Source organism: Nannospalax galili, unplaced genomic scaffold (genome assembly GCF_000622305.1).
Source record: "Nannospalax galili isolate Female #2095 unplaced genomic scaffold, S.galili_v1.0 scaffold76, whole genome shotgun sequence".
Lineage (NCBI taxonomy): Eukaryota > Metazoa > Chordata > Mammalia > Rodentia > Spalacidae > Nannospalax > Nannospalax galili.
Window position 1 is genome coordinate 3,313,460 of NW_008339767.1, and position 13,852 is coordinate 3,327,311.

The 13,852-nt window shown below is 37.4% G+C and overlaps 1 protein-coding gene across 2 annotated transcripts in view; it reads left to right on the plus strand.

Annotated features, from left to right (window-relative positions):
* Positions 1-13,852, plus strand: part of Zfc3h1 (zinc finger C3H1-type containing) — a gene marked incomplete in the record, with an annotated part of 62,693 nt that overhangs the window by 16,367 nt on the left and 32,474 nt on the right. Inside the window, 8 exon segments of one of the 2 annotated variants that reach the window (XM_008834563.3) lie at positions 2,234-2,432; positions 3,034-3,257; positions 5,230-5,350; positions 7,811-7,908; positions 9,756-9,965; positions 10,160-10,324; positions 12,404-12,541; positions 13,491-13,612. In XM_008834563.3, the coding sequence (XP_008832785.1) occupies positions 2,234-2,432; positions 3,034-3,257; positions 5,230-5,350; positions 7,811-7,908; positions 9,756-9,965; positions 10,160-10,324; positions 12,404-12,541; positions 13,491-13,612 (1,277 nt within the window). 2 annotated transcript variants of the gene reach the window in all.

The window sequence follows — 13,852 nt, forward strand, 5'->3', positions numbered from 1 at the left end:
TCCACAAGTAAAAATAAAAATAAATCCTAAAGTAAACAAAAAAAGCCTGAAATATGAAAAATTTGGCAACAAATTTTCAACTTCAGTTTAAATTTAACTAGACCAGTATGGTTCATTGCTACCACATGGGATACCAGAACCCTAAAATTGCGTCGTTAAGTAACAGATTTTGGTATTTTTAAGTGGCTTGGATAGGCATGATTTAAAAAAATGCATTTTTTGGAACCCAGTGTAGCAGTATAGGTTTATAATCCCAGCAGTCAAGGATGTTGGGGCTAGGAGAATTGTGAATTCAAGGCTAATCTGGGCCGCATAGTTAATGCCAGCAAACAAACGAATGTGCTGTTTACTTGTGGTTTTCAGCAGTGGAAGTGAAGCCATTAGGCAGCATCTACTGTTTTCTTTATACTTACAAATAGAAAGAATTTGGTTTGCTGGCCGAGGTGGCACACACCTTTAATCCCAGCATTTGGGAGGCAGAGGCATGCAGATCTCTGTGAGTTCAAGGCGAGCTTGGTCTACATGGCCAACTCAGGCTACAGCGAGAACCTGTCTCTGAAAGAGCAAATAAAGGGCTGGAGAGATGGCTCAGCGGTTAAGAACACTGACTATTCTTGCAGAAGACCCGGGTTTGAATCCCAGCATCCTCATGGCAGCTAAAAACGGTCCGTAACTCCAGTTCCAGGGGATCCCACAGCCTCTTCTGTCCTCCAAGGGCATTGCATGACATGGGTGCACTTACCTACATGCAGGCAATACACACATACACATAAAAATAAAAAAAAATTTTAAAAACAGGCAAAAAATTGGATCTTAGGAAAAAAAAATAACATTTCACAATAAAAAAAATTACATGGTTCTGAATGTTTTAGAGTAGGAAACTATTTTCTCTCTTCCTTCATGACTTTTAAAGATCATCCAAACTCTTCAAATCCATGAATTCCAATTAAGATCCTTTGCTTAGGGCAGTTTGGTATTTTCAGTTAATTTTAGCTAAAGTGTATAGAACAGGTTAATTTTTAAAAGTTATTTCAAAAAAGTAGTGGGTGGGGGCACCAAACAAAGAGTAGTTATAATTAGGTAGAGAAAAGAAGTGACTAGAAAGGCAAGACTTTGAATATTTTCACTAAAAAGAAATAATAAATGCTTGTGGAGATAGGTCCAATCTGATTTAAATATTTAATATATACACATATTCAGGGACTGGAGAAATGGCTTAGTGGTTAAGAGCACTGGCTCCTCTTATAGAGGACCTGGGTTCAATTTCTAGCACTCACATGGTAGCTAACAGCTGTCCATAACTCCAGTTTCAGGAAATCTGACACCCTTTTTTGACCTTCGTGGGCATTGCACAACATGGGTGCCCTTACATACATGCAGGAAATACACTCATACACATAAAATAAAAATAATAAAAAAAATACACATTAAAACCTCATATGGTACCCCATCAGTTTATATAGTTTTTATGTATTTGTTAAAAATTTTAAAGGTAGAATGAAAAAATTAAAGTTATTTTAGTTGGTAAAAAGTTTTCAAAACTCTTATTTAATTTTAAGTATTCAGGGTATGCCCATACTTAACATAAAATATTAAATATAAACAAATGAATACGTATCTCCCCCCCCTTAGTGGAGTTAAATAATTAAAATATATAAAAAGGAAGCTTGGGATTATTGAATTTTTTCTTCTTGAGAGAGGGTCTGAATATATAGCCCTAACTAGCCTGGCTCTCAGAATGTAGACCAGGCTGGTCTCAAACTCACAGAGATCCACCTACCTCTGCCTTCTGAGTGCTGGGATTGGTATGCTTTTCTATATTAGTGGTCAAGTTCAGTAATCACTTCATTTCTCATTCCTTACTGTCCTGGGTTTTTTGGTGTCTTTATATTCACTGCCTTCAGTTTACCCTTTCAAGTTTGAGTATCCCTTTGTCCCACCTTTCCTCTTTTGCATCATCACATTCTGTCAGTTCGCTACCACTCTAACTCTACATGTTTACATATGAACACATACTTTCCACCAATTGACCGTCTGTGGTGGAAGAATTACATATTAGAGTCTTGGGCTATGGAAAGTAAATTTGTTTCCTTGTTTTATCCATATTTTCCATTTATATATTTGTTTTAATACTAACTTTAAATTCTAATCAACTTGGTGAAAGATTCAGTTTGGCAAAATGTTTAAAGTTAAGTAATAGAATTTAAAAATTATAATTCTTTTTCTTTTAAAGAAACTTGGTGAGGATGAAGAGGAGCTGTCTGAATTACAACTTCGTCTTTTAGCTCTTCAATCAGCCAGTAAGAAATGGCAACAAAAAGAACAGCAGGTGATGAAAGAAAGCAAAGAAAAACTGACCAAGACAAGAACTGTACAGCAGAAGGTTAAAACCAGTACAAAAGTACATTCAGCTAAAAAAGTTAGCACAACAGGTGATTGTTTCCCTTAAATTCTTTGAATTGAATTTAATATATCTTGCTTTTAGTTTTTCATTCAGGGAGTTTTGATACTGGAAGTTACAGAGTCCAAATTGGAGGATAGTTTCTTTTTTTTGTTTTGTTTTTGTTTTTTGTTTTGATTGGTTTTGTCTTTTTGAGACAGGGTCTCCCTGTAGCCCCAGCTGGCCTGGAACATACTGTGTAGACCAGGCTGGCCTTGAACTCACAAAGCTCCTCCTGCCTCTGTCTCTGAGTCCTGGGACTAAAGGCATGTGCCACTGCACCCAGCATTATTATTTTATGAATGGAATTTAGAGAGGAGTAACTGTATCCAAGAGTCAGTGATGAAGCAATTTTTAAATCTCATATTTTATGACTTAAAGAGTATTAACTTTTTTTTGTTTTTTTGAGACAGGGTCTCCCTATAGCCCCATCTGGCCTGGAACACACTGTGTAGACCAGGCTGGCCTTGAACTCACAGAGATCCACCTGCCTGTGCCCCAAGTGCTGGGATTAAAGGTGTGCGCCACCACGCCTGGCAAGAGCATTAACTTTTAATTAATGGGTACTGATATTTCTCTATTTCCTTGTGAAGCTAAACAGGCATTGAGGAAGCAGCAGACAAAGGCATGGAAGAAACTCCAGCAACAGAAAGAACAGGAAAGACAGAAAGAAGAGGACCAGCGGAAACAAGCTGAGGAAGAAGAGAGAAGGAAGCGAGAAGAAGAAATCCGAAAAATTAGAGACCTTTCAAATCAGGAAGAGCAGTACAATCGATTCATGAAATTGGTTGGTGGAAAGAGAAGATCAAGAAGTAAAGTAAGGAATGCAGAAATACTAAATCAAAACATTCACATTAAAAATTATTTATTTACTTATTAACTTATTGTGTGATGGGGGTGTGTGTTGGTGGGAAGGATTGTGACCATGTGTGTCATGGTGTGCATGGGGAGGCCTGAGAACAACTTTCTGAGAGTTGGTTATCTTCTTTCATTATGTGTGTCCTGGGGATCAAGCTCTGGTTGTCAGACTTGGCAGTAAGCAGCAGGCACCTTTCCTTGCTGAATCATGTTTCTGGCTCAGAATGTTCAAATTTAAGATTCCTTGTAATATTTCACAGATTCAGTCAGCTAAGGAGAACTATACCTATCTTACAATTGATAGAGCTTATATAAAAAGTTCTTTTTTTCCCGTGGAGAGGGGGAGAGTTGTATGTTGAATGACAGATTAATGTCAGGCTGTCTCATCTTTGTTTTTTTTTTGTTTTTTTTTAACATTTTAAATTTTGTTGGGGGCCGGAGAGATGGCTCAGTAGTTAAGATTAGTGACTATTCTTGCAGAAGACCTGGGTTCAAATCCCAGCACCCACATGGCAGCTAACAACTGTCTGTAACTCCAGTCCCAGGGGATCCAACAGCCTCTTCTGTCTTCCGTGGGCATTATACAACATGGGTGCACTTAACCTACATGCAAGCAGTACACGCATACACATAAAAATAATAAATAAAATATTGAAAAAGAAAAATTTTTAAATTTTGTTTGTTTTGAGACAGGGTCTTCCTATAGCCACAGCTGGCCTGGAACTTACTATGCAAACCTGCCTGGATTTGATCTTACAGAGATAGACCTGCCTCTGCCTCTCAAGTGCTAGGATGAAGGTGTGTGCCACCATGCCCTGCTTATCTTACATTTTTTAAGATGGTTCTCACTGACCCTGGAACTTGGGCTTCAGCTAGATTTGGCTGGCTACTAGCCCTAGGGATCAGCTGACCTGGAACTTGCTCTGTAGGCCAGGCTGGCCTTGAACTCACAGAGATCCGCTTGCCTCTGCTTCCCAAGTGCTGGCACTAAAGGTGTGTGCTACCACGTCCACTGGATTTAGAGGGATTGCCATGTCCAGGTGAAGCTTGTCTCTTTTCCCTGAGGAAGCTGGTGCCCAGCACAGGCAGTGGCTTGCCCAGGACCCACAGGAGTCAGGGTATGGTGACTGCCCCTAGCTCTACCTTCCCTCAACCTATAGGAGGCAGAAGACTGGGGTTTGGGTCTTTATTTCTGGATAGGGTCCCTAAACTTGTTCAGGTCTGAGAGAAGGGAGAATTTTCCTGACCTTCTCCCCTCCTCTCATGGTTCCAAAGAGTCTGTGTTTCCATATCTCCCTGCTTGGGAGTGACCCTCTGGGTATGGGTACTTTTTTTTTTTTTTTTTTTTTTTTTTTTTTTTTTTTTGTCTTTTTGTTGGTTGTCTTTTAACAGGGTCTCTCTAGTCACAGCCTATCTGGAAGTCACAGTGTGAACCAGGGTAGCCTCAATCTCGCAGAGATCCACTTGCCTTTCTAGGGCTGGGATAAAAGCACACGCCACCATGCCTGGCATGTACCTTCTTTGTACAATAAATGGTGCTGTGCCCCGCCCCTTCCTTTCCAGTCTACACATACACACACACACTAAGATACTCTAATAGAATCTTAATGATAAAATTTGCATTTTCCTTCTGATTTTGTGCCTAAGCCATAACTGTTTAATGACTTCTTATAATCTGTTTTAGGAGGAATGCCTAATTACTTAGTGGCTCAGCTGCTGGGGTGGGGGTGGGGGGTGTTCATCTGTATAGTTAATGCTGTCATATACAGTAAATGTCCCAAATTCATAGGAAAGTCTCATTGAATTATCATGAGTTTTTTTTTAATATTTGTCCCATAAAAATAGTTACCAGTTTTTTTGTGATTTGTAGCCCAAGAATAGCCTAAGACAAGAAATGCTTTGAAACTAAGAAAAACGTGTTGTATACTTAGTCTTCAGATCCTGACCTGAGACGATCCTTAGATAAACAGCCTGATAGTGGAGGAAGCATTTATCAATATGATAACTATGAAGAAGTTGCTATGGATACAGATAGTGAAACCAGTTCTCCAGGTAGGAGCCAAAGCTTTGAAACATGTTTTATTCACAATTATTAGAGAATGGTCAATTAACTACTCAAAAACTTGAAAGAAATGTATAATGAAGGTGAGATCTACTGATGGATTTTGTAGCCATACACATTTTATGTTATAAATATTTAGAGTTAAACCTCAAATGTATAGTTTTAGCTTTTATTTCCAAGTATATTTTTCTAGAGAAGCTTTAAATTAAAAAAACTTATTTTAAACTCTGTTAGCTATTTTGATCTGAAAAAATGAAGATTGTGGCGTGATAGGTTTAGCCAAAACCTTTTCTGCTTTAGTGAAAAAATAGCAGATCTCTTTTGCTTTTAGTTTTCCTAACTCCCACTAGTAATACTTAGAAAGAATTTGGAGATTGTCACAGTTTTTGTCACCTTGACCCAAACGTAGAGAGGGAATTTCAAATTAAGGAATTTCCTTCATCAGTTTGGCCTGTGGGCTTGTCTGTGAGGCATTTTCTTGATTACTAATTATTTACGAGGCCGCAGCCCCCTGTGGGTGGTGCTGTCCCTGGGCTGGTGGCCCGGGCTGTCTTAAGGTAGTTGAGTAAGCAGCATTCCTCTGTGGTCTCTGCTTCAGTGCTTGTCCCCCAAGTTCCTGCTTGAATTCCTGCCCTGGCTTCCCTTAGTACTGGACTGTGACCTGTAAACCAAATAACCTTTCCTCCCCAAGTTGCTTTTGGTCAGTGTTTAATCACAGCAACAGAACAACAAACAAGGGCAGAAAATCAGAAGTGAGTATGGGCATATTATAGGAAAGGCTGGTCAGAAATAGGGCTATACCCCAGGTTGCATAGTGGAGAACCCACTGTTTTTCAGAGCCAGACAGTTGTTCCTGGTACACAGATGTGACTGGCTATGAAAGATCTATTTTTTCACCAACTTAAAACACCTGGATCTGGGGGAAAACAATGCAATTGGCATTTGAGAAATTGGATATTTGGAAGATCACATTATCAGTAGTTTTTCTCCCCATGGTCATTGTGAGACCAAATCAAAACTAGAATCCCAGTATGGTATATATACACTAGAAAGAAAGTAAAAATACATATGATTTACATAATTAATGTTTCTTTAAACTTTCATTTTTAGACCATTGTTTAGCTAGTGTTTGATAATCTTTCACTATGTTTTTATAATTTAAGAGGTCAGTCTTTAATTTTATTTCCAGATACTTAGAGGTGATTCATTGCAGTTCTCAAATATTAAGAACGTTGTTAATTCTCCATAATGTGTAAAATAATTTTATGCATGATTTTTGAATGCTAGTAAATTTTTGTAGATAAAACAGTTGCAGTTTTGTCAGATTTTGACTTCATATTAACCAGATATTTGTCATCTCTCTTTCATTCTCCCTTGTTCTCTCTGAGAAAGAATCTTGCTGTATAGCCCAAGCTTCCCTTTAACTCCCTATGTAGTCCAGGCTATCCTTGAACTTATGAATCCTGTTTCCACCTCTCAAATGCTGAGATTGGAAGCATGTGCCACCATATCTAGCTAGTACATTTTAAGAACCACCAAGTTTTCTTAGGATTCGCATATATTCAGATTTAGGCTTCAAGTCAACAGCACGAAAAGCAGTGCAATCTCTGTACTGACTTGTGAGACAGCTGGGAAAAAGAATAAAAGTTAGTTCAGAATGTGAAAAAGATATATATTCTGTTCGTTAAATGTAACAGTATATAGTGCTCACTATTAGTTTTATATGTTTCTCACTCAACTTAAAACCACGTCCTTTTGTTCCTTAACGCAATATAAAGGGAAAAATGAAGTCATGTTACTGTTTTTCTTCAGGGCACTTTGACAAGATTCAAAGGACTTTTGTGTTTCATTGTTTTTTAAAAAGTTTGTTAAGAAAAAATGTATGTTTTATTCTTTGCAGCCCTATTCGGTGAAAAGTGGGAGGGCTTCTGTGTATTTGTTTGTGATTGAGACAGTGTTTCCCTGTGTAGCTCTGATGGCCTCAAACTTAGTATCTCTTGCCTCAGTCTCCTGAGCACTGGGATTCCAGGCATGTGCTGCAATGCCTGACAAAAATTGAATTTTGAGGAATTCAGTGCCATTTTAAAGTGAACACTTTGCATTATGCTGGTAGAACAGTTTCATATAGTTACAGAAGGATGCATAGAGTTTTAAGAGCCTATCATAGGCTTATAAACTCTTAATTTTCACAGGGAGTGATGGCGCGTGCTTTTAGTCACAGCATTCAAGAGGCTGAGGCAGGTGATCTCTGTGAGATGGAGGCCATCCTTGTCTACATAATGAGTTTTCAGGACAGCTGGGGCTACAAGGAGACCCTATTTTTAAAAAAATGTAATTTCTCTCTATGTAGTTATTTGTGTGTCTTCAAGCATACCATACATCTAATATATTCCTGTTGAAGTATTTCTCTTACTGAACCCTTTCTGAAAAAAAAATTTGGTTTTTTGCAGCACCTTCACCAGTACAACCACCATTTTTCTCTGAATGTTCTTTGGGGTATTTTTCTTCAGCACCATCTATTTCTTTGCCTCCTCCAGCTCAGGTTTCAGTAAGTAAAAAAATGAGTGTGATAGCTAAGACAATTATTGTGTATCTTCTAACTTGTTTTGGAAAACTGGCATGTGATTAATGAATTTCTAGGTTTGACACATGCTTTAAAGAAAAATTGAAACCACTTACTTGAATTAATAGTTAGAAATATATAGAATAACAGATTATTGTCCAGCTATCCATTCGGTAGTTTTAACAATTGTTACTCATATAATTTCATGTTGACCTCAGTTTTTTCTTTCTTTTATTAGCTTCTTAAGTAACAGCTACTCAGGAAATTTATTCTCAAGCAGAATAAAAATTATCTATTGTGGATTATTACTTTTTAGGAATTGAGATTTAGATATAATATGCTTTTTCCTCTTTGGATGAGTATAGTTATTTTAACTTGAAACTTCAGCATAGTTCCTTTTTTCCAATCTTTTTTGTACTTTATTATTTATATTTTATGTGTATAACTATATTGCCTGCATGTGTGTAAGTGCACGTATGTTGTGCAGTGCCCTTGGAGGTCAGGCAAGGGCATTGAATTCCCCTGGAACTGGAGTTAACAGATGGTTGTTACTGTCATGTGGGTGCTGGGAATTGAACCTGGGTCCTCTGCAAGAGCAGCCATTGCTCGTAACTGGTGAGCCATCTCTCTGGCCCCCATCTTCTTGTTTGTAAGAAAATAGATTTATTGATTTGTGTGTTTGTGCCTGTGTCATAGCACATGGCATAGAGGTCAGAGGACAGCTCCTGGGAGATGGCTCCCAGAAATCATGTGGGTGACAGAAATCACAGTAGGTAAGAGGGAACATTTCCATTGGAAATTTCCTTAGTGAATGTCTTCTGTCTTCCTAGGAAGTTTCTGGTGAGGGAAATATTAAAGTAGAAAGAAAGATGACATTTTTTTCTTTGAAATGTTTTCTTTTGGGAAGGAGGAATGAATGAATTAAAATGCTAGGAGAATTGCTGGAAGGTCTTTGAAGCAAAAGCATTTCCATGCTAAGGAATTTTTGAAAATTAACTTTCCTATGTAACCTGTAAGAAGCCATTTTTACAAGGATTTTAAGAGAGTGATAATTTTCTGCTTGACATTTTAGATACTCTGTGAGACTCTTATTCCCAGAATCCCTTTGATTCCTAATTTTAATTTTAATGATTTTAATGCTGTCTTAAAAATTTTTAGTACTAAAATATTTTAATTTTTAAATATTTTTGACATATAAATACATGATTTTTGTTTTAGCGTTTCTACTTGATTTCATCTCAAGGGAATGAATGACCTTGTCTAATTCGATTCTCCTATACTTTCTAGAATTTTAAGTGGAAGTACAGGAACAGAGATGATTATGTTTGCACAATTACTTTGAAGTTCATCAGTGCTTTCACATATTGTTGATTCTTTTTTTTTAAATTGCAAAAGTAACATTTTCACGGTTGAATATTAAATTCTGGATTAGTTCTGAGATTTACAGAATACCTAGGTCACTGTACATAAAATGATATTTTAAGGGGGCTGGAGAGATGGCTCAGCAGTTAAGAGCACTGACTACTCTTGCAGAGGACCCAGATTTGATTCCCAGCACCCACATGGAGGCTACGAATCATCCTTAACTCCAGTTCCAGGGTAAGCGGAAGCCCTCTTCTGACCTCCGTGGCATTGCGTGACACGGGTGCACTCACATACATGCAGGCAATACACTTGTACACACAAAATAAAAATAATAAATAAAATATTTTAAAAAAATGATAACTTAAAATTTACTTCTTCAGATTTAATATTGCTTCAAAGATAAATATTTGAAGTCAGTAAAAATCTGCGTTTAAATTATTTCTTCTTTATAAAAAAAAACCAAACAGACTATGCCATCTTTGAGCCAGCCTTATGGGGAAGGCTTGTGTGTTTCTCTTGAGCCTCTACCTCCTCTACCACCTTTACCACCTCTCCCACCTGATGATCCAGAACAGCCGCCAAAACCACCTTTTGCAGATGAGGAAGAGGAGGAAGAAATGCTCCTTCGAGAAGAACTACTTAAATCTCTAGCAAATAAAAGAGCTTTCAAACCAGAGGTAATTTAGGCACCTGGCCCTCTAGGTGGTGCTCTTGAGCTTACTTTTAGGAGATGCCTACTTTTTTCTGGTTATTTGGGGTTTGTTGGGCTTTTCAGAAACGTAAAGATAAGTCTATTGCTCCTTTGCTCAAGATTTCTAAAAATGACAGAAATATCTTTTTATTCGGAGATATTTTATCTTTCTCTTATTAGGAAACATCCAGTAATAGTGATCCACCTTCACCTCCAGTTCTGAACAGTTCCCAGCCTTTGTCAAGAAGCAACCTATCAATAGTCAGTATTAATACCGTATCTCAGCCTAGGATACAGAATCCAAAGTTTCACAGAGGACCTCGTCTTCCACGAACTGTGATCTCGGTAAAAAGAAACATAAAACTTACTACTTTTATTCAAATAGCTCATGAGAAGTTTGTATGAATTTTTGCTCTCCTGTCCCTGTTGCCTAGTTTCTCTCTCTCTCTCTCTCTCTCTCTCTCTCTCTCTCACACACACACACACACACACACAAAGTTTTATATAAATACAAATTAAAAATTTTAAGAAGTTATTAATATAGAAAACTGGTAGAATTTGGTGCTAGTATGTTTAAGAGGGTGTTCTCCTGAGAGTGGTAGATATATTTGCCTCTCCTTTTTTTTAAAACAAAAATTGGTCCATTTTTCAACCTTTTCTTGGTCAATTTTAACAAATATATCTTTTCTACCTTTATTTTTTAGGTACTGGGGATTGAACTCGGGGCTTCATGAATGCTAGGAAAGCATACTGTCATAGAACTGTATCCTCAGATGTTTTTGTATTTCTTATTTTGACACAGGGTCTCATTAAATTGCCCAGGTAGGCTTTGAATTCTGTAATCTTCCTGATTCAGCCTCCAGAAGAGTCCTGGAGATTACAGATCCAACTGCCTTTAAAAAAAACTTTTTTATGACTTGTTCATTTTTTTCAACTGGTGATTGTAATAGAAGAATTGATTTATGTTTATTAAGAAAGTTTATCTGGGTATGGTGGTCCTCATAATCTCAGTACTCAAGTGATGGAGACTGGGGATCTTGAGTTCAAAGTCAGCCCAAGCTATATAGCAAGATGCTGATTCAAAAAAACAAGGGCTGAGGATGTAACTCGGTAAAATATTTGCCTAGCATGAACAAAAAGCTCCAGGTTCAGTCTCCAGTACTAGGGAAAAAAAAAGATTGGAATGACAATTTTTTTTTATCTTTATTTTCTTTTATCTTTATTTCCTTTCAGCTTTAAAGAAAAATAAATGGAGCAAAGTCAAGTTGAAATCTTGGCCCTATTAAGTAAACTAACTTTGACCAGTTACTCCATATTTGTAATTACATAGTCTAAAAAGTTATAAACATGATTTCTTTGATTTCAAGAGTTAATTTAGATAATATTGCAGTTCTTTTAAGAAATATTTTATTTATAATTTTTAGCCAGGTGTGGTGGCACATGCCTTTAATCCCAGCACTTGGGAGGCAGAGGCAGGCAGGTCTCTTTGAGTTCAAGGCCAGCCTGGTTTACATAGCTAGTTCCAGGCCAGTTGGGGCTACAGTGAGACCCTGTTTCAAAAAGACAAAAAAATATATATTTTACTTATAAATTTTATGTGCATGAGTGTATTGCTTGCAAGTGTGTAAGTATACCCATGTCGTGCAATGCCTGAGGAGTCAAAAGAGGATGTTGGATTTCCCTGGAACTGGAGTTGCAGATGGTTGTTAGCTACCTTGTGGGTGCTGGGAATTGAACCTGGGCCCTCAGCAAGAGCAGCCAGTACTCAACTGCTGAGCCATCTCTCCAGCCCTGATATTGTAATTCTTTATTTAGTTTCTTAATGGACAGAAAACATTGATGAAGGTGATCGTGGAAATAATGTGTTTGGCATATAACCTGTACTGGGAGAAAATCATGGAATATAAGCAGAAGATGCCGTACAATGTGTGGAGCTCATTATTTTTGTGTTTTGAAATACTAAGAGTTTATACATCTAGCTGTAGATTAATGTAAAAAAGTAGAAATGCTTTTGCTGCTGACTGGAGAGATGGCCTAGCATTTAAGAGCACTTGTTGCTCCTGCAGAGGACTAGAATTCAGTTCTAGCATCCGCATCAGGCAGGCAACTCAAAACCGCCTGTAACTCTTAACACTAGGCCCTCTTGTGGCCTCTGTGGCCACCTACACATATGTGGCCTATACACACACAAACGCATGTACACATACACATTTAATAAAAAAGAGCTGGGCATGGTGGTGTACAGCTTTAATCCCAGCACTTGGGAGGCAGAGGCAGGCGGATCTCTGTGAGTTCAAGGCCAGCCTGGTGTACATAGTGTGTTCCAGGACAGCTGGGACTACCGGGAGACCCTGTCTCAAAAAACACAAAAAGACAAAAAAAATGCTTTTGCTACCATGATTAACAAATACCTTGTTTTTGTAGCTTCCAAAACATAAATCAGTGGTTGTAACACTAAATGATTCAGATGATAGTGAATCTGATGGAGAGGCTTCCAAGTCAACAAATAGTGTTTTTGGTGGATTAGAGTCCATGATTAAAGAAGCAAGACGAACTGCTGAGGTATGTGCTGTAATGAAGGGTCAGAAGAAAGATGATGTTGTTAGCAGTTACTAAATTAATTCTTCCTAAAAATTAGATGTTAGAGTTAAGAACTTTTAAGTACGATGATTTGTGGAAAAAATGTTTGTGCTATTTGTGTTTTAATGAAGCATGTATAAATTTAGACATGATTTTACAGTTTTGAAAATCCCTATTGTTGGTGTTTCTAATTATCTACTTTCTTTTCAAAATAGTAAAATGGGTTGAATTTCCCTGTGTATAAAAGAAATTTGTTGTTCAGTATTGTATTATGTTAACAGAAAACAATTTTTTTAAATTTTATTAGTTTTAGTTTATATAAATGTAAAGTACACCTGTGTCATACAATGCCTGTGGAGGTCAGAAAAGGGCATTGGATTCCCTGGAACTGCAGTTAAGGGTGTGGTTGTTAGCCACATTTGGGTGCTGGGCACTAAACCCTGGTCCTGCAAGAGCAGCCAGTGCTCTTAACTGCTGAACCATTTCTCCAGCCCCCAGAAAAGTTTTAAACTAATAATGTCTATGGTTTAAGCTCTTTCAGATTTTTTTTTCTATGCCAATATGATTCATTTAAATGATTGTCAAATGACGGGTTTTGAGTAGGTAGATTATATAATTAATTGGGTAGTCGATGACCAGCTTTTTTTTTTTTTTTTTTTTTTTTTGAGACAGAGTCTCCCTGTAGCTCCAGTTGACCTGGAACTCACTATGTAGACCAGGCTGGCCTTGAACTCACAGAGATCCGCCTGCCTCTGCCTCTCAAGTGCTGGGATCAAAGGCATGCGCCACCCTCAGCTTCAACCAGAATTTTTTTCAAGACTGAAGACATTACTGTTATTTCTAACTATATTAGTATATACTTGAGTATACCATAAAATACAAATATTAGTGTGTAATTTTTAAAAGTTGTTGATCTGATTAATTTTTTTAGCAAGCTTCAAAGCCAAAAGTACCTCCAAAATCTGAAAAAGAAAATGATCCTTTGCGAACACCTGAAGCTTTGCCTGAAGAAAAGAAGATAGAATATAGATTGTTAAAGGAAGAGATTGCCAAGTAAGTGGGATTTTATGTAATTGGCTTTGAATGCAAGTGTTTTCTAAGCTTCCTTTCATCTATATAATATAAACTATTGACACTGGGATGTGAGTCATGGTAATTTTATCTTAGATGCAGAGTTGAAAAGAAGCAGAGTCTGGTGATTGATCATCCGTAGACTCAAATAAAATGAGGTACTGAGATAGAAGGTTAGGAAAAGATAAAAGTACCCAAAGAACTGCTTGAGTCTTGCATATT